At 33.7% G+C, this 23,835-nt stretch overlaps 1 protein-coding gene across 2 annotated transcripts in view; it reads left to right on the forward strand.

Moving 5' to 3' along the window:
- Positions 1 to 23,835, forward strand: part of EPRS1 (glutamyl-prolyl-tRNA synthetase 1) — a 49,756-nt gene that overhangs the window by 6,899 nt on the left and 19,022 nt on the right. Inside the window, exons 5-21 of one of the 2 annotated variants that reach the window (XM_081945200.1) lie at positions 676 to 821; positions 1,457 to 1,551; positions 2,975 to 3,101; positions 4,694 to 4,886; positions 5,276 to 5,447; positions 6,791 to 7,024; positions 8,076 to 8,160; positions 8,840 to 8,899; positions 11,952 to 12,062; positions 13,145 to 13,281; positions 13,706 to 13,913; positions 14,462 to 14,574; positions 15,340 to 15,457; positions 16,546 to 16,929; positions 18,249 to 18,506; positions 19,779 to 20,012; positions 22,812 to 23,080. In XM_081945200.1, coding sequence (XP_081801326.1) covers positions 676 to 821; positions 1,457 to 1,551; positions 2,975 to 3,101; positions 4,694 to 4,886; positions 5,276 to 5,447; positions 6,791 to 7,024; positions 8,076 to 8,160; positions 8,840 to 8,899; positions 11,952 to 12,062; positions 13,145 to 13,281; positions 13,706 to 13,913; positions 14,462 to 14,574; positions 15,340 to 15,457; positions 16,546 to 16,929; positions 18,249 to 18,506; positions 19,779 to 20,012; positions 22,812 to 23,080 — 2,944 coding nt within the window. The remainder of the gene's footprint in view (positions 1 to 675; positions 822 to 1,456; positions 1,552 to 2,974; positions 3,102 to 4,693; positions 4,887 to 5,275; positions 5,448 to 6,790; positions 7,025 to 8,075; positions 8,161 to 8,839; positions 8,900 to 11,951; positions 12,063 to 13,144; positions 13,282 to 13,705; positions 13,914 to 14,461; positions 14,575 to 15,339; positions 15,458 to 16,545; positions 16,930 to 18,248; positions 18,507 to 19,778; positions 20,013 to 22,811; positions 23,081 to 23,835) is intronic. The other variant, XM_081945201.1, reaches the window with a different exon arrangement.

The following is a 23,835-nucleotide window of genomic DNA, read 5'->3' on the forward strand; positions in this document are numbered from 1 at the left end:
TACCCTGGTAAAGAGTCAGCTTTTTATTACCTAACAAAATGAGACAAGAGAGTGGAGCCTCTACAACTTTCAGGGCCACAAAGTGTGTGGGACTGCTAAAATATCAGTTCACCTTTTAACATTCAATTTTAAGTGGTCTAAAAGGACAGCCCAAGTAGAACATAAAATGACATGAAAGCAACATTTTACCACAATAAAATATGAGAATTGTACCTAATTTATTGTCTTTGATCTATGCATGGAAGGCACTCACATTCTTTATATAGAAGTATCTCTTCCACAAATTCAGCTCTCATTTTGTAAATGCTACCCCTTTATATTCACAGATGAAAAAGACTTGATAAAACACATTGAACTTACAGTTCAAATACATTTCTTTGAACAGTTTCCCCCCATTGTTTCTTACGATTTCATCAAAAAGTGTGCTGACTGGTTTTCCCCCCAAATGTAGTTAAATAACTTGGAAAATTTAGGCCTGAGTGATTCTATTTCCATACTTCACAGAGTAAAATAAGATATTAAAATGCTCTCTTTGCAATAGCTATTTCTCCAATTATTATGTATAATTAAATTGTAGTTATTAATTATATCGTCTTTGGTATAAGTTGTGCTAGTTATATTATCTTGCCACATGATATTTCCTTCTTTGTAATAAATCTATATCTTTTCTAATAGGCAACAATATATGGCAGGAGCAGTTATCTCAAAATAATGCTCCTGTTCATGTAAAACGCTGGTATAAGTTTCTTGAAGCACAAAATAGTTTTCAATCTGTAGATTCCAAATGGAATGCGGGAGACACTGTTCGAAAAACAAAAATGGTAAGTGTTCAGCGATCTGTTTCAGAGTGTATCAAAATATAGATAGATAATACTGAATAAGCCATTGTTATACTTATATCCTAAAGAAACAAATACGATTTGCATATAGAGGCATGCAGGCAAATACATATTCATACACAGCATGAACATGCTTCTTAGGAATGAAAATAAAGCTTTTAAAAACCTTTTATGTTGAATTAAAACTAAAAGCAACTAAAACTGTTGCTTTTGAATCACTAACAGTCCAATATCAAATTGAAGGACATAAACCTATCTGGTTTGAATTAAGAAATTCAATCACAGATCTGTATTAATAAAATAAAAATTAATACTACTTGGAGGTATTCCCCCCCAAATACTTGTTATTTTAATGTGTGTATCTATCTGGTGCAGAAACAGAATATTGTTACATAAGATACCTTAATATAAGATACCTTTAAACAGAATAAGCAGTAGTGCTTTCATATTTATTAGTAGACCCATTATTACGCCATTATTACCCCTCATATTTATTAGTAGACCCATTATTACTCCATTATTACCCCTCATATTTATTAGTAGACCCATTATTTATTTTCATTAATTCCTGGGTTCAAACTGCAATTGAATAATTTCCTTTGTATTTGTATTTTAAGACAACAGAAAAGAAACAAGATATTGGAAAATTTGTTGATCTCCCAGGTTCAGAGATGGGGAAAGTCATTGTTAGATTTCCTCCTGAAGCAAGTGGGTAAGGTGAATTGTTCTATAACAACTCAATTCTATATGCCTTTGGCAAAATGGAAGAAAATGCAATTAAATGAAGTTTTGCTTTCCATTTTTATTACAATTTTTTAAAAATTGTTCCTGTACAATGAAAATGTTCTCTATAAAACTGCATTTTAAAATTCCAGTGTACATGACAGACAATATGTGAATTAGAAAAGAACATGCAATGTAGTTTGCATGTTTGATTCAGTAATCTATTCTGTATTATACTCATAGTTTGGGGTTTGAAGGAGATGGTAAAGGGAGAGCCCACACAATATTTATTGAAAGTAACAGAAGTGTACAGGTAGCCCTTCAGTTATGATGGTAATTGGGACTGGAATGTCTGCTGCTAAGCAATGCGTTCATATATCATGATATCCCATGATAGCATTGTTTAGTGATGGCAATCTTGGTCTTCCATTGTCATTGTTAAGCAAATCCACTGGTTGTTAGGTGAGGACGTATCCTAATTCAAGCTACTCTGCCTTAGTCCCTACCAACCCAAAGTTTCAGTAAAGAGCACCTCCTCCTCAGCTTCCCCACCTGCCCATCTCCCTTCCCCCCACCTTCTGCTTTTTTGATTACCTTGTGGGCTACCACTTCTGCCAACCTTGCTGTCCTCCACACTGCAGGCATAAATTAAATTGAATACTTAGTGATTGGATGACTATTAAGCAAGGAATAAGCAAGATTGTGTAATGCTTGTTTAATTGTTTATTTAGAGGCAAATATATAAATAGGTATGTGCATGTACTTTTATATGCAGATGCCGTAGTTGTCTGAGAACCTGAATTATTGCGAGTGTTATATATTGCATGATGCAACAATAAGTATGAATCTGAATGTTTATCAACGCCCGAAGTAATTGTGCTTGACATGGAAATGGAGTGAACAATTGCAAATTATAAATGAATGTTGAAAACAGAAGAATGTGTATATTGATAGTAATTTTACAGCAGTTTTGGGTGATGCTGAAGTTCTAAGGAGAAAAACCCACAGTTTATGTGAATTTACTAAAATGTTGACATAGGGAATTTCTTATTTTATTAGTAACTTCAGAGCTCCTTTGTGTATCCTTAGTCCTTATCGTGAATGAACTCAAACTTGTTTTAGAAACTTTCAGCCATTATGTACTGTAAAGGTTGACTGATAGTAAGGGATAGGATAGGGTAATTAATGTAAGAAAGGCATTAGCTATTGATTCATGAGGCTATGAAATTGTGACTGAAATTTAAATTACGTTTTTTATTCTAAATAAAATATATTGACCGTATGGAATCTGTTGTAGTAGGACTTTATATGTTACTTCATTTCTTTTCTTTCTTTTCTGTTTTATATTTACTTTTCCCCTTCATATTGAAACTATTAAATTATGCTGTTTTCTTCTATCACTTTATTTTTAGCTACTTGCATATTGGTCATGCAAAAGCTGCGTTGTTGAATCAGCACTACCAGGTCACTTTCAAGGGTAAATTGATCATGAGATTTGATGATACAAATCCAGAGAAAGAAAAAGAAGATTTTGAAAAGGTAATTTAGACATTCATGTATGGTTTATTTTAGAATTGAAATAAGCAAGATAAGTCAGTACAGATTTTGAGTATATTCAAAGGTATAAAGGAAAAGATAAAGGTTCCCCACGCACATATGTGCTAGTCATTCCCGACTGTAGGGGCGGTGCCATCTCCGTTTCAAAGCCGAAGAGCCTGCGCTGTCCGAAGACATCTCCGTGGTCATGTGGCCTTCACGGCTAAATGTCGAAGGCGCACAGAAAACTCTTACCTTTCCACCAAAGGTGGTTCCTATTTTTCTACTTCTATTTTTACATGCTTTCGAACTGCTAGGTTGGCAGAAGCTGGGACAGGTAAAGGGAGATCACTCCATTACACGACAATAGGGATTCGAATCACCGAACTGCCGACCTTTCTGATCGACAAGCTCACCGTCTTAGTCACTGAGCCACCACGTCCCTGCAAAGGATATTTACAAAGGGTATAAATCACTTTAAATGCAATTCCTTTACAGACTTGCTGACAGTAATGAAATAACAGTACAATTATTAAAATAAATGTGGACCATGTTGATTTCTAATCTATTTGAATGTAATGAAAATTTATTTTCCCAATGAATTTCAACTTTTTAAAAAAATGTCACTATTTTTACTATTTTGAAATCTATGTAACCCTTGCCTTCCAATTCATTATTGTTCGACTAAGGAACATCTTTTCATGATATCTTCCCATGCTGCTATAATAATATTTGAAATGTTATTAGACCCAATTAAATGAACAGGTTCTGGATGACACTTTTCGGGGCTGTACAGGCATAAAGGGAGGAAATACCACACTCTACTTATTGAGATATTTTTAAGTAACTGGTGTGCATGGAATCTTGGTTAGGTTTCGTTTTGAGAAAGCTGCAGAGTTATGTACTTTAAAACAGATCCATGTGAATTGGGCTAATAATTATTACCTTCCAAAACTGTTTACTGCTCTTCTATAAAAATATTGCTTTAATATGGGTTAGAAAATTGAATAAGAAAGTTCTCCCAGTAGGTGGAGACATCATCCAGACATGGGTTATTCCAGCCAGTGAAATGCTCCCATTAATAGCAATTTTGCTCTTTGCTGAATCTACCCCTGCATTGTTTGTGTATTAATAATGCCTGTTTATGTTAATAATATCATCTATATAATATGCAGAGTGTCTTGTTTCCTACTACTTCCTGATAGCCCAAAGAGCACACACATGCAGTATTGTTCAGAGTTCTGCTCATATATTTCCTTGCTTATTCTCAGATTTTGCAGCAGTCATTCCCTTTACAGCAATTTTGGGTGATGCTGAAGTTCTAAGGACAATTAATCCAACCCACAAATAGTTTATGTGAATTTACTAAGGGAACTTGTGGAACTTTTGATAGTCCTTCAAATGGGCACAATTGGCTTTGTCAGTGAATTTTCTAAAATTCTATTTCTTTAATTACACATTTACAGCTCTTTGAAATGATAAAATGTAGCAATGTAGGAGAGGTTGCCATCTCTAATGCAATGATAATAATAGTAAACAATTTTTAAATACCAATCTTAAATACCAATTTAATGTTTTAAAAACCATATACACAGGTGATCTTGGAAGATGTTGCAATGCTTCACATTAAGCCTGATCAATTTACATATACCTCTGATCATTTTGAAAAAATAATGAAATATGCTGAGAAACTCATTCATGAAGGAAAGGCTTATGTAGATGATACACCAGCAGAACAGATGAAAGCGGAAAGAGAACAGAGAATAGAATCTAAACACAGGAGTAATTGTAAGACGTTTTATCAAAGTTGTATCCTTTTTTAATTGAATGAATGAAACGTATCTACTATTTGATAATTATGTTATTAGCATAAGTTATATAAGCCTTATGAGTTTGAGATAATGATTAAAAATAACCTCATTTAAGATGTTTGTTGCACTTAGGTTTCTCATATAAGCCAACATATTATTTGTTTGATTTTGGCTGATTGTGAATCAAGCCAGTGGGATTTTTGAATAATGGTTTATGGTTTTATTTATGATTGGATAATGTCAAACCAACTGAAAGTAATGTTGAGATTTAAAGCATGTGTCTTTGTAGGTAAATGTAAATTATTTTTCATATGTAAATATTATTAGAGCAAATTTAATCCTAATTAAATATTTGTAATCTGATAGCTGTTGAGAAGAATTTTCAAATGTGGGAGGAAATGAAAAAAGGAACAGAATATGGACAAACCTGCTGTCTAAGAGCAAAAATTGATATGAGTAGTAATAATGGATGCTTGAGAGACCCAACTCTTTATCGTTGTAAAAATCAGCCACATCCACGTACTGGAAATAAATACAAGTATGTGTTGACAAAGAATTTCCTTTCACTTTCTTAGATTTTCTACTCTACTTTTCTTTTGTTTTTAGTTAATACAACCTAGCTTCTGGTTTCTTGGGAACAATTTTAACATTCCAGATCTTTATTTTTGTAGATATTTTTATAATCTGATATAATCTGGTACTGAATTATGTATATTATTGATATATGTCTATTATTAAGTATGGAAAAACATCCATTCTTAAAACAACAAGCAATTTTAAGTTCTTGAATTGTTTATTGTTACTCTAAATTATTTATTTCCATGAAAAAGATTTGCTTCTACAAGAGAAGCAATTTAGAACTAAGGAGAACTAAGGACAATTGGAACAATTAATCAGTGGAACAACTTGCCTCCTGAGGTTGTGAATGCTCCAACACTGAATGTTTTTAAGAAGATGTTAGATATCCATTTGTCTGAAGTGGTGTAGGATTTCCTGCCTAATCAGGGGGTTGGACTAGAAGACCTTCAAGGTCTCTTCCAACTCTGTTATTCTATTAAAGAGGTTAATGACAGGACTTAATCGCTTCATCCACTGGACTTGATGATGGGCAGAAAGGAGCCAAGAAATTCTATAAATGCTTATTTTAGGTTTTATTGAGATATTCACATGTACACTGTTGAGCGATGTAAGAAAAATAGTTTTTCAGTCTTACTGATCACTGTTGATCTTAGTTGTCTTAGTTTATTAGGATAATTATCTCTCTTACAAAAGAGAGGGGGAAAAAACTAAACTAAAAAAGCAAGAACTAATATTGTAAAGACTTCTCCCCATGAATATTTGTAATTCAGGAGGATAAATCTTGATTTGGTAGCCTTTGTAATAACCATGAGAAAGAGTAAGCACCTTTCCCTTCCATATTGATTCCTCCCTAAAACTGCTTTCCTGCTTCTACATACTCTTATTGGAGAAATGTTATTTGTTGATATTTATTTACTTTCTGGAATACTCTCATCAAACCAAATTTGCTGTATTTACTAATATTTAAGTGGGAGTGCCTGTTTTTATATGAATCAAAACCTTATCTATTTCCCCCCCTTTCTGGAATATACCCAGTTCTGAGAAATAACATGTTACCCAGATTTCATAATAGATTCTCCAGAATCTCCTTAATATCTTAGGAATAACTGATACTTATTGTCGGTCTATTAAAATGCAGTATAAAGTTTGCAATTGCTTTAAACATTCTTCTTGTTTTTAACGTGCACCAGCAGACTGATAAATATTGTTGCTTCAGTGATTGCTTTTGGAATTTATTAATGGTAAGATGTGACATCTGTTAAGTATCCATGAAGGTTAATTCTGTTTCTGCTTAACTTTCAGTATTTACCCCACATATGACTTTGCCTGCCCCATAGTTGACAGTGTAGAAGGTGTTACTCATGCATTGAGAACAACAGAATACCATGATAGAGATGAGCAATTCTACTGGATCATTGAAGCCTTGGGAATAAGAAAGCCCTATATCTGGGAGTACAGCCGTTTAAACCTCAACAATACTGTGCTTTCTAAAAGAAAGCTCACTTGGTTTGTCAATGAAGGGCTGGTAGATGGCTGGTAAGTGAAGTTGCTTAGCTTGCTGGTGTCTGGATGCTTCTAAAATGTGTACCAGATTATTTCATTCCTATAGTCATACTGTAATTTATATGTTATTAATAAATAAAACCTCCAATTGCAAAAACTTTTTAAATTAAATATGACCCTTACACATTATCACATTTATGTGTTTGCTGTTAACAAAAGAAATAAATTATTTTTAGACATTTTGCTTCTATAAGTATTCCAAAATATTGGCTTTTATGTTTTTTTAATGTTGTTATTACTAGTTCATGGGCTTCATGAGGCCTTCAGATACCTTTCTGCTTCTGCTCCTCCCCTTTCCTTTGTGGTTCATTAAGCATTTAAAAGTTTGCATCATATTAATTTGATCAATATATAAAATAATTTCTCAGAGTGGAAAGGATGATTTTTAGTTTCTAGGTGTACTGTGAGTGTATATAAAATTCTGCAGCCACTAATGTGGCTTTCAGTTTCTTCCCTAATGCTCCTAAACAAAATTTTAGCTGTTTAGTCAAACAAAATTCTGGGATGCATCACCAGCAGGAAAAAGGAGGGCCTAATCATATATATATATGGTTATACACAACACACACACAAACACACACAAAATTTGGAATACAGTTCTGAGACCTCATTTATATAGCTATAGATATATGTATACATGTATTTATATAGTTATTTCTATGTTTTAATCTGTTGTATTTTAATACGGACTGTACACCGCCCCGAGTCCCTTTCGGGAGAGGGGGCAGTATATAAACGCTAATAATAAATAAATAAATAAATAAATATAGAGATGATGATGATGATGATAGATAGATAGATAGATAGATAGATAGATAAGATTGAACAAATAGACAACAAAAATGGTGCAAAGTCTGAGGGACACAAATTAAACAAATGCTAAGAATTAGCCAATATTAAAAACTGGAATCCATGCAATCTAAGATAAGGTTGTGTAAAATGGATGGGAGAACTAGCTTTGTGTTTTGAATTCACAAAAATGTTTTTAAAGCCATCCCATTAAGTATTGATCCCTTTCTTTAAGGGATGATCCAAGATTTCCAACTGTTCGTGGTGTCCTTAGAAGAGGTATGACAGTAGAAGGATTGAAACAGTTTATAGCTGCACAGGTAAGAGTCTTTATTTTCAAATTATGTAGAATGTGATTGCTACAATATCTTTGTAAAATTACAGTGGAATCCATTACTCATCTTTGACTTGCAGAATTTCCTGCAGTCTATGCACCTTACCCAAATTTCTTTTGAGAGATCACCTGCCTCTTTTGGGACAAGATTTGAGGAAAATGGGCGAAAACTTCAGAAAATAGTTTCTAAAGTATTTGAAGTTTAATAAAGCACACTTTGTTAAAGAAGCTGTGTTAGAAAATATTAAAATATTTTAAAATATTAATTATTAAAAGATTTCCTCTATTGATTTATCTTCTCAAAATAACCAATTAATATTGCTATATTCTTAAAGGATATTGCTGTCATGGTACAAAAATATAGTTTATACACATACACAAAAACATAAAGACACAGGAAAATGGTTGCAATTAATACTACTTAAGTTAAAGTACTTAAGTAAAGTTACAAGTTACTTTCTTCTTGCTACTTGATGGATACGGGATTTCTGCCTTTGCATTGATTGATTAAATATATGTAATTAAATAAAATATACATAATATAATTGGCCAATTAGCAATAGAACCAGGATTGGCTTTATAACATTTCCACCATTTATCAGTGTATTAAATGTCTGTAATTATTACTTATTCATATGATGCATTTTTCCCTTTATATTTTACAGGGATCTTCAAGATCAGTTGTAAACATGGAATGGGATAAAATTTGGTCATTTAACAAAAAGGTACATTTGTCTTTATTTTAATTTGATGAGCTTTCAGGTGGAAACCTGCTCTAATGTGGATAGGGAATCCAGAATTCTCTGAGTGCACTTTGAAGACCAGTGAATGTAGTTTATTGCTTCATCAGCCTCTTTTTCAGGAAAATGGAATGTCTTTCTTGTTAACAAGGCTTACATTAATCTTACTTACTTTTGCCAAATCTATTGAATTGTTTTGACTATATGAGAAGGTAATGGTATTTTGCTAATTTTGTAAATCTGATATGAAATTCTGCATTTCATTTTTCTGCCATCAAGCTGCGAGCTATCTGTAAGAAGGTATTACTTAATGCTTTTTCTGCCTTAGCATATAGCTTACAGTAAGCATACATAGCATAAGCATATACGGTTTCTCATATACAATCACATTTGCTTACATAACAAGAGCTGTATATATTTCCATAAAAATGCATTATTCCTATGCTAAAGAGAAAAACTTGACTTCTCAATAGAGAAGAGAGTTTAAAATCTTTCTAAGTTGCCTCTCTGCAGAAGGCTATAATATTTCCTTTGTAAGATTATCAGTGAAGTTCTTTCATTGTTCTTCAGTTGAAAGATTAAAGAAGGAATACTGCATCTTCACATGATTAGTTACTTTTTGGCAGCAACTGCTTGGACACTATAATAAGGCGAACTGTTGGTGTCTCTACAATTATATGGCTGCTCTTATTTTTTTAACTTGCATCTGGATCTTTGCTTTCAAATAGGTTTCATTTTTCCTCAGATTTCAGTATTTGCTTGCCTGGCATGTGTTTTGTAGTCTCCTATAGTTCTTTTACTTTGTTCTCTTCATTTATCTGAGGGATTATCAATTGGTTCTTTCTGTTGCTGCGTTAGTTGTATAATACATTTACAAAACATAATTTTTAGCTAAAGCTGTTGGACTGCACACTTGTTAGAGCTGTATAATGACATCTCATTGACCAAGAGTAAAGCTAAAGTATTAAATTTCCTATAAGATACTATTGGCTCTCAAGAAAGAAACATTGGCAAAATTTAATGAGTAGAGTAGAGCAGAGCAGAGCAGAATCCCTCTTTTGTAATGCAGTAAAAATCTGATCAGACAAGGACTAAATAAAGATTTTGAGTTTTTCAAAAAATTGTGGACAAAATAAGTTATTTGTATCATTGCATACTTTTTAATCACATAAGGGTTGCTAGTGTGTAAATCTCATCCAGAGCCAGAGAGCTGACACTGAAACCTGTAATGTAATTATTATTATGTTAACAATTTGCTTGTATTTATGATAGGCAGCAAAGGCACAAGTGATACTTCTCTTATACATTTATAAGAATGTCCCAAAGGTGCTTTTTTCAAGAGAAAACTGCATTTTCTTGTTTTTCTTTGAAGACATCCAAGAAGCTTGTTCAACTCTGAAGAAGCTAGATGATGGGGAATGGGAGGATTTATATTCCTTGCAGACAGTTGGTCATTTGCGTTCTTTTAGAGAGTCATTGAGACCACTTGGAGGTGTTGAGCCTTCTTGGAACTGCTGAAACGACTGTGTTGTAGACAGGAGATAGATGATGTTGTATCCCTCCTTCTCTGTTGAGAGAGGGCTGTTTAATTTTGACATAGATGGCCTCTTTGACCTCTCTTTCAAACCAGTGGTCCTCTCTGTTCAAAATGTGGACTTTTCTGTCTTCAAAAGAGTGCCCTTTGTCGTTTAAATGCAGATGGACTGCTGAATCTTGTCCTGATGGGTTTGTTTTTTCCTATGTTGTGCCATGAATTTGTGAAGTGGAGATAAACCTCCAAGTGGCCTCAATGACTCTCTAATAAAATGCAAATGACCAGCTGTCTGCATGGGGTATAAATCCTTACATTCCCCACCATCCAGTCAGAGCTGAAGAAGCTTCTTGGGTGAGAAGTGAAACATTTTCAAAGAAAAACAAGAAATCCAGTTGCCTCTTGAAAAAAGCACATTTGGGTCAACCATGATGTGGATGATTGAGAATCTATGTAGACATTTCTATTAGTCATGACTGCTCTTGTTTTACATAAGTTTTCCCCTTAAAGAATACATGTCCTTATAAGTAGTAATATTTAACAATTGTTTAAACTATTGTAATTCTGGGGGTTGCAATTGATATTCTGAGAACTGTTGGAAGACCAAAGTTTTCTCATGCTTCCTTAAAACCTCCAGTTGTATAAAATAGTAAGTTATTGAAAAGGCTGATAATGCTTAAAGTAAGTGGTTTGGTAGCGTGTTAACAACATAAACAATATTGGTGGAAGATGCTATGCTTTAATATTGAGTAAAAATATTTTCTCAATGAAGCAGAACTATAAGGTGTTTTTAAATAATGTTGCCTTATTATAGTGCTCTAAAGCTGTTGTATTTAAATAATCATGATAGAGTGCATGCTTTTTGAAATACATTTATTTAAAATATATGGCTGTAAAGCCAAGATTTGGTAAGGAGAAAATTGTGGACTTTTGTATGTATTAAAAAAGTATTTTAAATTGTAGCGTGCCATTTGGCATTTTAAAACAATCTTTTTGTGTGTTTGAAGAACATCCCACAGATATTCTGATTCTGCCTATTTTTCAGTCTCAGAAAAATGATAATGTAATGCATATATATAGATTATACCTGCTTTAAAAACTGATGAGTGATAAAATGACTCAGATCCCCCCCAAAAGTTTATAATTAGCACACACATTTAGCCTAATTACAGTATGTTTAGCCGAATTGTAGTTTCCTCCAGTTAGGAATGCATATGCTTACAAACTCTCTCCCAAAAACTGATTTTAAAACATTTTTTCTCAAAGTACAGGAAAATTATATAAGCATATTTTTTTTGGCTTTGTTTTATAATTTAAATTCAGGCAGCTTCAATTGCAGTCAACAGTGCAGTAACATAAAGAATACCAGTTAATATTCCTAGATGGCTTGTTGTATATGTGTACTTTTTTCATTCATATAGCTCTTCATTTTAAAGATTTTTGCTTGAAGTATAAGTGAATAATTGAATAATTATGTATTTTTAAATTGTTATCCTTGGGATATAGGTTATAGACCCAGTGGCACCTCGGTTCACTGCATTGCTAAAGGATGAAATAGTCAACGTAAATATTCCTGAAGCTCAAGAAGAGATGAAAGAAGTGGCCAAACATCCAAAGGTTTGCTTAAAGAATGCTATAATAAAAACATTGAATCATTGGAACTGATAGGGCTTTCTGCACAATGAAAATAAAGCAAAACCAGATTACCAAGTTTGTAAGAGGCTGTCAGCATTAGGAAGGCCAGCAGATGAATTGAAAGAGTTTTAAAAATGTAAATATCTTCAACCTGAGTTCAAATTCTGGTTTCTGCATCCATGCAGTTTTCTTAGCAGTTTTATTTTTAAAGAAATGGTTGGCCACTGCCTTCTTCCTGGTTGCGTTTTCAATTTCTTTCCTAATCTACACCCAGGATATCTCCCCATCTAAGTACTAACCAGGCATAACCTTGTTTAGCTCTGAGATTTGAGCACTGCTATCATCTGCTGAGACTACAAAAGAATGAGATGGAGTTTGGAATGGAGTTTTCAACTCTGGAGAAAAGTCCATGAAAAGAAAAAAAAAAGTCCTATAAAGTATTTAAATTACTGTGTATTTAAATATATTAATTATGTAAAGTATTTACATAATTCATTTAAATTAAGCATTTACTTTCAAAAACACTGGAATTAAACATTTGATTAAATTAAATTAAACTACACATAATGATAGTTTTGGTTTTGAATCCATCCACATTTTTTCCAGTTTTCTCTATTTGGGGGGCTATAGCCCTCTAATGTACCTCAAGATACCTGTTAGATCAGGGGTGGGCAATTAATTTTCCCAAGGGCCACATGATAAATTGGGACTGTTTTAAAAGGCTGCCACTTCATCCTGCTACTGCCCTCAATGCTACATCACCACCGTGTCCTTCAACATTGATGCCCCTTCCTCTGGTGCCACTGCCCTGCTTCCAATGCCCTGCCCCCTGATGCCACTGATACCACAAATTGGATTGGGGACCACCTGTGGGCTAGATGTGGCCCGTGGACCATAAAATGCCTAGATTTAGATTATCCACAAAGTTGGTCCCTCTTGGTTCAAGAAAAACAATTTACCACAATGACAGAGATACATTTGCCTTTTTTCCTCCCAGAATAGATTATTATGTTGTAATTTTTCCAATATAAACCAGCTCTTTATCCTTTTCTGTTAATATACAGAATGCTGAAGTTGGCTTGAAGCCTATATGGTATAGTTCCAAAGTACTGATTGACGGAGCAGATGCAGAGACATTGACAGAAGGAGAAATGGTTACATTTATTAACTGGGGCAACATAATCATCACCAAAACACACAAGTACGTTTTACATTGGATTTTATGTTTTGATACTGGAATTTCCCTTTCTTAAAGATTTAAAATGTGTAGTGGGTAGAATCATTACAGTATATAATCCATTTCAATCCTTTTACCCTTTTCACTGTACATGAAATTGTTAGAAACCAAACAGTAGGTGATGCAGAGAACTATATTGAGGCAAAGAAGAGGGTTGAAATAATGGGATGTAGTGACTTGCATGACTACAACCTTTTTCTCTTCATACAGGAATCCTCTTAAATGTAAATAATAGATTTGGGCTATTAAATTTGACTGCTATTTCTTAAGATTCACTGATTCTTGGAAACTTAAGTTAATTTGCACTGATTTCTTGGTCAAATTTAATTTAATTTAATCATTTAATTTTAAAACAAACAGATAATAAAAATATTCTGTTTCTTTGTAGGAACCTCACTGGGAAAATCACATCTATGGATGCTAAATTAAATTTGGAGAATAAGGATTACAAAAAAACTACTAAAATCACCTGGCTAGCAGAAACCTCTTCTGCTTCTCTCACTCCAACTATTTGTGTGAATTATGAACACTTGATCACCAAGCCTGTCTTAGGCAAGGAGGAAGACTTCAAACAGTACATCAACAGAAATAGCAAAGTAACTCTCGTATTATTATCATTGCATTTGTGCATTTTGTTGCATTTGTGCCACAAAATGATAGTCTGTCCTACATGTCCTACGTGTATTTCAAGAAACTGGAATACATGAATCCTCCCCCTCTTTAAATCTCACTCATCCTTAAGTCTGGCTTAGATTCAAATTGACCCAATAAATTCTGTGCTGACTTGAGATTTTATCCTTTACATTCCTGATTAAAATTCAACATTCTAGCCCATCTTCCATAAAATGGTGTCTTCTAAGCCTTGGAACTCCTGTCATCACTAATGATTGGCAAGAGTCACGTATTAGAAAAGATCAGGCTAGCCATAATTATGTATTGATTGTATGATTGCTTTTTCTTAGTCTTTCATTTGGGTTTTTATGAGTCGCTTCATGGAGAATGAAGGATTTTCAATATCCAGCTGAAATGTTAATTTTCATGTTAACTATAGTAATTCAGAACAGGTACAGTAATATGTACTTGTCATATATGTATAGAATTTTGTTCTTAGGAAGTTATACAACTTATTTTTAACTTTTTACAGCAAGAAGAACTGATGTTAGGTGATCCTTGCCTAAAAGATTTGAAAAAAGGAGACATCATTCAGCTTCAGAGAAGAGGCTTTTATATTTGTGACCAACCATATGAGCCTATTAGGTGAGCATTTAGAAACCAGCTTGATTTTAACTCTATCAGATTTGGACATTTGGAATGGACATATTTTTTCAGGACTATTGAAGTAGAATTAATCTGCTGCTATCTATAACAAGTCTATGTTTCTGCATTATATTTACCTAAATACAGTATATAGAAGAGCATTACATTCTATTTAACAAAGGAAAGTGGGAGAATACAGTTTAACAAAAACAACTTTTGAAAGCCAAGTAACCTATTTTAAGTGACATTTTCTCCCATTTATGGAATATGCAAATTACACATTTAAAATTTTCTATGTGAGTAAGCAGTGATTGTTATTTTAAAAACTATATTTTGAACTACAATACTGACTTCATAAGGCTTTAATATGGGCTTGTTATTACTATCAAAAATAATTTTGACATACACTATATGGAAATGTAAGAAAATGCCTTACCTCTACTACTTCTGTCTGTCTCTTTGTTTTCACCAAATAAAATACATTTTCTCTTGGATTTACTGCTGTAAGGACGGATGGAGTATAATAAGAATGTATTTTTATATTCATTGTTGAAGCTTAACTCAAGATCCACATAACCTTCATGTCAATTTTCTTCTGTCTTTCTTGTTCTGCACTCCTTACAAATATATAATTTCACAGCCACTTTTATTTCTATAAACATTTGAAGTTTAACTGGTAATTTTTCATATTGATTCATTATTCATCATCTATTTATTCAATTAGTATTGTTACTATTCAATTAATTAAAAAATCTTACTTTGTAGCCCATATAGCTGTAAAGAATCTCCATGCATTTTGATTTATATTCCTGACGGGCATACAAAAGAAATGCCAACATCTGGCTCAAAGGAGAAGACCAAGTCAGAAACAGCAAAGAAAGAGGTAAGTAGATTCAGTTGATATATGTTGTTCATCTAAAATAATTATAAACTCTTTGATATTCTACAGGGACAGACACATTTATCATGATTGAAATAACAAATGCACCTGTAGAGGAAGCAGAATATATGATTTGGGAGCAGAACGTTTGAAAAAGATCTCAGGATTATAATCAATCACAAATTGATCATGAATCATTAATGTGGCAATCATTAATGTGGCACAATTAAAAACAATTGCTGCATATTTGGGACAGTTTAAATTCATATATTTTATGAACTCTTTAGGCTGTTCTGCTCTATCAATTCTTCTCTATCAATGTTTCTGTTCTGTTGAATATGTATTTATTGTGTGACCAAATTCCAGCAATTTTCATGAAAATGGCCAGGTATGGAGCCATTACTTCTATTAATCATCAAAAAGTGATTACAATAATATTGTTATATCCTCAATACTTTCTGTATCTTTTGGCATTGCTAAATAATTTATTTTAATCTGGTATTGTCTGTATTTTGAATACTTATTATCTTTTGGAGGGTTTTCCTTCATGCTGGTATAAGGCCATAAGAAATCAAATAACTCACCGAGTCCATTTTTGCTAACATTAATGAGAAGTTTAGTACTGTACTATGTTGGGACAGGCCTATCAAATACGTAATTTAATGTTAGTTAAATCAATGAAAATATAATTCTTGCAGATGTTTTTGTCTTTTCTTCCTGCTTATATCCATTTTTATTTTATTAGTTGTGTTTGTGAGATGGGCAGCCATGTAAATAGGTTAGATGAATTAAGAAATAAATGCATCAATCACCATGTAAGAGTGCATACAGTATTTATTCCAAGAAAGTTTCTCATTCATCTACTCATTAGACGCTGCTGAAATTATTTTTATTTCTTGCTCCCTCTTTTAAGTGTTGCCTTGTTAGAGTCAGGAATAGAGGCAACATTTTTCACATTGGTTCATATTTATGAATGGGATTTGGATACCAGGCAATTCTGGTTCTCTCCCCCCCGCCCCCCAAATGGTGCATATTGTAGTTAATTATTTTCCTCACTTTTGTAAATGCATAATTTGGTTTTCTTTTTAAAGGTTGGTGCTACAATAAAAGGTCCTTCTGCTTCATTTGGGGCTGATATTTCTCCTACTTCAGTTTCCGCTTTAGCCCAGGATCCCTTAGCTCTTTACAGGAGGGTGTCTGCTCAGGGTGATGTAGTCCGTGATTTGAAACAGAAGAAAGCAGCAAAGGAGGACATTGATGCTGCTGTGAAACAACTCTTGGCTCTGAAAGCAGAATACAAGGAGAAGATTGGTCAAGACTACAAGCTGGGAAATCCTCCAGTTCCAGCAGTTCCCATCCAGTCATCCAGATGTGAGGTTGCTGCCATTGCCAGTGTAGACAGCAAAACTCTTTATGATCATGTAGCTGAGCAAGGAGAAGTGGTCCGAAAACTTAAAGCAGAAAAAGCTTCCAAGGTTAGTAAAGACATCAATTAGGCTATCTTTAATTATTGTTGTCTGATTTTGTCTAAAGCCATGTGTTTCATTATAACCTTTGAAATCTTCATAACATGCCTCTTTGTATGTTTTTCTGAGAGAAAATGTTCTCTGGATTCTCCCAAGATCCAACTACTATCTTTTATTAACAGAAGAGCAAATATCTAACTTGGTTTTGGAAGTGTATCACTTTTTTGCTGCTTAATTGTGAGAAGGGAGCCCTATTTTTGTTATTAAAAACTATATATGTGTGTGAATGATTTAAAATAATCAAATTCTTTAGTCGCGTTATTGTTTCAAATTTGGCCATGTGTTTCTCTAGTTCCGTATCAGTTTCTTCTTTTCTGCCTTAATCCCCTTTAAGTGTGTTCTTTTATTTCTGGTTTTAAGTTCAGCTAGATACTTCTGTCACAGTGTTTGCTGCTCTGAAAGCAAAAAATGAAAAGAAAAACTGTCCAGGAGTAAAAACTAGCAATTCACCAGAGTGTCTTTCCTAGTTCAATTCCTCTGTCCCTGTAGATCAGGGGTGTCCAAACTTGGCAACTTTAAGACTTGTGGACTTCAATTCCCAGAATTCCCCAGCCAGCAGAGCTAGGAGTTGAAGTGCACAAGTGTTAAAGTTGCCAAGTTTGGACACCCCTGCTGTAGATGCTTGTGGGAAAACTCATGACTGTAAAGTACATAAATGAAGAAGTTCATAGATATAATTCAACAAAAATATAATAGCAGTGGAAGTAAAATAGGCTAATGCAAATGTTTTTAGATTTTTGAAAAAAAAATATTGTTAAATGATAGAAAGCATTCCTTCCTTTACTTTTAGTATAGCTTCTTTTACTGCAGTGTTATGTAGTTGCATGTTATCGCATACAAAACAGATGGTTATTTTGTCCACATTGAAAAAATAAAAAATAGTTTGAACTTTGCTTTACCTACTTTACTTCACACACTTCACCTTAGTTTATAAAAAACATATGTCTCGGCATCAATTCTGTTTATTCAATCTTATTTTTTTTAAAATGTCCTGTTGAATTATATCCAAATCTACCAGCCTTCCGTTCTAAAAAGAAATCTAAAACAATCACTTGGTCTGGAGAATGGATATGAACAAAGCTTGTTAATTGCTTTTCTATTTAAAGTTTAAATAGAATATTTTAGACCAACGTGAACCATATTATGTCAATTGCAGAGAAAGACTGGTTCTAGAAAATTTTAACTTAAGAAGCATTTATATGCACCTACTTTATAAAATGAAAATATTTCTGCATTTACTGATGTGATATATTGTTTCCCTGCTTCAGGATCATATAGCTGCTGCAGTAAAAGTGCTTCTTGCTCTAAAGGCAGAATATAAACAAAAGACAGGTCAAGATTATAAGCCTGGACATCCACCTGCAGCTCCTCTTCCTCCTTCCTCCTTGTCTTATGCTTCTGATTCTACTTCTTTAACTATGAATGGTTTGACATCTTCTAGCCAAATAGATGAAAAAGCTCTGTATAGTAACGTAGCTGAACAAGGCGAGGTAGTGCGGAGACTCAAAGCAGAAAAGGTTTCCAAGGTAGAATAATGATAAATATTCCATCGCTCTCCCCCTCTCCCTTTTCTTCCTTCTCTCTCTTTGTCACTGTCTTTACTTACATTTCATAAGCATTTAACTTAAACCTATATATGTTTGACACTGCTTCAAAATTTATTATTTCAACATCATTGTGAAAGGATAAAGCTATTTCCTTTACGTCTTCCACTTTAAGAAGTTATTGTAGGCATTTAATCCTAATGCATTCGCTTTCTAGCTTAACTTTGTATTAGATATTTAAAAGAATGTGACAGCGAGTAATTTCTATTTTTCTTATGTATGGACACCAATGTATGTGCACATTCGACTGTCATGAGAAAAATATGCCTTTTGAAAAGTGACATGCAGAAACTGATAGCAAAAAGAACAGTTAAAGAAAAATGGATGGGTTGCACTAACCCAAACACAACCTGGTGATTCTCAACTAGAAACTCAAAGAGCAGGTGTCAGTTGTGGTGAGAGGGCCTAGTGTAATTTCATATTGTGTGCTGTTTGGGCCCTTATCTGGAACATGAGGTCCTGGGCCTATGCCTATGTCATCTCTTGATTGGATTACTGCAATGCACTCTACATGCTTGCAGAGTATTCAGAAGCTACAGCTGGTGCAGAATGAAGTGGCAAGGACAGGTCTGAGAGCCGCTAAGGTGGCACATATAACACAACTGTTCTTGAGCTGCATTGGTTACCATTTTGCTTCTGGGTCCAATTCAAGGTATTTTGTTATTACTTTTAAAGCCTTATATGGCATAGGTCCAGGGTATCTTGAGCAACTGTCTCACCTCAATGGAATTAGCCTGCCCCACTCATGCCACTGGAATAGGCCTGCTACATACCCTGTCTGCCAAGAAATTTGGGGTGGGATGGGATCAAGGAGAAGAGCCTTTTTCGCTGTGGCCTTGACCCTATGAAATACTCTACCACCAGAGCTGAGAACTGCTCCCACCTTTTTGACCTTCTAAAAGAGTGTTAAAATGTGTTTTTGCTATTGGGTGTGTGTGCTCATGACTGGAGTGGTTGACAGAGTAAGAAGACCTCATCCCTGCTCCGTCTGTCTTTTGATTCCTGGGTTGTTGTTTTTTTTGACATAGTTTACAAAATTTTAATTTGCATAAAGCAAATCTATTTCAACAAATAGATTTCATTTGTGTGCAACACATCTTTTGCATAAAATAGTTCAGTATGTTACTAAGATAGTTGCAGATAGTTTTTGAGGTGGTTATACTTACTTGCTCTTTCTTGACAATACTCACGCAGGATAAAGTAGATGAAGCTGTCAAACTGCTCCTTTCCTTAAAAGCAGAATATAAAGAAAAGACTGGCCAGGACTATAAACCAGGACAGCCAGCTTCAGCTCAGACATCTGGCTTAAAACACCCGAAAAGCACAGAAACCAGTAGTCCTGGCTCTCCAGAAGCACAAGTTCTCTTTAACCAGGTTGCTCTCCAAGGAGAAGAGGTTCGGAAGTTAAAATTGGAGAAGGCAGAAAAGGTAATTCTACTAATTAACAGTTTCATATACTTTTTTTTGAAATTTTTTTATTGTTTTAATTAAACAAAAATACAAAAAAACCCCATTCTTCATTACATCTTGTAGAAAGCATGTTGATTGGTTACAAATGAATTTCGTGCGTTACTATTCATCCTTCATATTTTTAATTTACATTTTAAAATCCAAGATCTTTGTGTATTTTACCATCAACATACCATCATTCTCATTTAGCTGTAATTATTTAAATATGCTTTTATCTAGAATCATTTGCACTTGAAGACACAACCATCTACTGGCATTCATTAGCTATTCCTATAAACCTCCATTAATTACCCTTTTATATCATATTCCCTTTTTTTCCTACTCACTATCTAAGGCTTATATCTAATTGCTTTTACCAATGCCAAGACATATAAAAATCATTAAACATTATCCATTAACATTTTCTTATTATTATAGTTATCAAAAAACAAAAAAAGATTTTTTTTTACATTTATATCACAACTCCTCCCCACTGACCCAAGAAAAATTACATCTTTATAATAAAGTCTAACCAAAAGTTTGTTAGTAGAGTTTATAAGTGCCCAAGAAAAATTGCATCTTTATAATAAAATCTAAACAAAAATATATTAGTGGAATTGATAAATCTTTTCCCCAGGTCGCAATTTACAGTTTATATCCAAATTATTTTTACTAATTGAGATTTTTACTTCATTATTATTATCATCATCATAATGAATTATTAATTACCAAAAAATTTTTTTAAAGAAAACATTCTAAAAGTGTCTAGGAAATCCTACTTATTAATCACCAAAAGTTAACTAAGTTTTGAGTTATCAACCTTCATCATCAGCCTATGTCTTTCCAGGAACAAAACTGTCTTATCTCTTTAGCCAGTTGTTGTGTCAATTCTCTTATAAACTTCTCTCATTAAGTGTTGCATGTTCTAACCATTCTGAAATTACTTCAACATTATTTGCACATTGCTTTAGCAAAATCAGTAATGTTGGCAACTTATAAAAAAAACCTTCCAATTTTCTCTGAAGGTTCATCTGGGAACCATCACTTCTCACCAAAACAGCTGGTCCTTACATACAGAACAAAACTAAAATAATTATTTTTCCACTCTTTGACTAGTTCGTTTTTACTGTGTGGTAAATTAGCTGTATCATTCAGAAACATGCCACATTTTTAAAAAAGAATCTTAACCTTTTTTTCAAGTTGATTTAGATCTTGTCCAGTATTTCATCAGGATTTAGCTGTTCAGCAAATGTACATACATTTTTTTGTCATCAAATACAATATAAAGCAAAACATCTAGATAATTTTTCTAAGGAGTTTACAGTATCATTTTTATTGTGGCGAGCAATATAGGAAGAATGGAAAATGTCTTTTTTTTAAAAAAAAATTTTTTAAAGACATTTCTTTGTACTTTCCATGCTCTAAAAGGTATTTGAATACATTGCATACGAAACATAAAAGATTAAACTATATTAAAGCATATTAAACTACATTGACAGCAAATACACTAGTGGCCACAAGGAGGGAAGCTATACATCATCAATTTTCAAATGCCAAGCAAATAAAAATAACTTTAGGCATACTTAAATTGAAATAGAAGAGCACCAAGATGAGGATTTTTCAATCTCGACTCAACTCAATCCAAAAGTTTAAAATTGAAGCCCATACAACTAAATGTTGCCAAGGTTGAGATATACTATCTAGATTAGCACAGATTTGCCTCTCTCGTAATCCTCAATTTACAACCTTTTTTTAGTGGCCATTTGAAGTTATAATGGCACTGAAAAAGTGACATGACATTTTTCTCAAGACCATTGAGGCATCCCCAGGGTCATGTGATCAAAATTCAAATGCTTGGCATGCATTTACAGTATGGCAGTTGCACTGTCCTGAGGTCATGTGATCACCATTTGTAATCTTTGCAGCTGGCTTCCGACAAGCAAATTCAGTGGAGGAAGCCAGATTTGTTAATGATCAAACAATTCACTTAACAACCACAGTGATTCACTGGACAACTGTGGCAAGGAAAATCATAAAATGGGGCAAAACCCATTTAATGACTGTCTTGCTTAGCAACGTACATTTTAGACTTAGTTGTCGTAAGTCAACTGCTACCTGCATAATCACTGATTGGCTGCAGCTGTTTAAAATGTCAAGAAAAACTGCTTAAAACATTTGGGTATGTTTGGTTTGCTTCTTTATTTCATTAGATTTAAGCATAGCCCAACTTCAGATGAACTCTGTTCACCTCAAAATTTAAACAGGAATAGCAACATATAAAATGCAAAATAAAGGATTCAGAGTCTGTCTGGATAACGACCCATATTCACAAAAAACACATCGTAATAAGACAGCTGCATCCATCTTACTCCATAGCTGGTTGGGTGCAATTCTAACAATGAATAATGCTTACTGCCTGCCTACAGAATACCAAAATTTTATTTGCAACTCTGTAAGCAAAAAAGATTTTTTAAAATTGAGATCTTTTATATTTTTACTTGAGGTAGGAATTTAAGAATGGGCAAAGATTTTCATTCCTTCTGCTCACTCAGTGTTTCAGGTTGCTCTGGTTAAGATGCAATAACGAATGATGCTTTTCTAAGAACCCCCCCAAAAAATCCATGTCTCTTTAAGTTCACTACATCTCCTTTATTCACGCTTTTGTTCTATACTTACAATATCAATTATAGTAATATATTACATATTTGACGCAACTAATTGCCTTCTTGGTTTCTCTTTTATTGGCTATAATTCTATGGGAATGTTGCCTTCCCAAAGGATAAAATTGATACTGCAGTACAAAAACTTCTTCAGCTGAAAGCTCAGTACAAGCTGTTAACAGGAGTGGACTACAAACCAGTTTCTACAACTGGTGCAGAAGATAGAGACAAGAAGAAGAAGGAGAAAGAGAACAAATCTGAAAAGCAAAATAAGCAACAAAAACAGAATGAGGGACAGAAGAAAGGAATGCAGAAAGACCAAGGAAGTAATTACAATCTGTCTTCTGATGGACCAGGGGATGGTCAAGGACCTAAGAAACAAACAAGGTAAAAGTCTTAAGATATAAGATAAGATATAATACAAACACTGTGATAAACAGAAGAGCTAATTTTCAAATAATTACATGGAATAGCTTGATTTTATAGCTATTTTGTAATTTTAATCTGTGTGGACTTCAATTTTAAACTTTTCGATTGAGTTAGAATGAAGTACTGTGGCTACTTCTGCTGCCTGCTGGCTGCCTGCAATTTGGCAGTTTGAATCTCACCAGGCTCAAGGCTGACTCAGCATTCTGAGGTGGGTAAAATGAGGACCCAGATTGTTGGTGGCAATATGCTGGCTCTGTGAACCACTTAGAGAGGGCTATAAAAGCACTGTATAGCGGTATATGTCTAAGTGCTATTGCTATTGCTAATATGTTGCTTCTAAAGCTGTCAAGGCAATTTATGTTATTTACATACGTATATATTACTTATAAAATTTGATATAATTTAGCTCCAACGGCTCTTGTTAGCCTGTAAAAATTAAGATTTTACCATGCATACAAAGATGATATGTATGCAGTAGTGCTTTTCATTGTAACATCCTATATATAGCAGGGACTTTTTTCTGTCCTTCAATTGTAATTGAACAATTTTAACTACCATATTTTTCGGAGTTTAAGACGCACCTTTTCCCCCTCAAAATCTGGTTGCATCTTATACATTGAATACAGCATTTTTTGCCTCCTGAAACCTCTCCCCCTTCTCCAAAAATGGCCGTGCAGAGCCTGTACAAGGCTTTCAGAGAACTCCTGAGGGCT

Source organism: Natrix helvetica (assembly GCF_964273705.1).
Source record: "Natrix helvetica genome assembly, chromosome: 2".
NCBI lineage: Eukaryota > Metazoa > Chordata > Lepidosauria > Squamata > Natricidae > Natrix > Natrix helvetica.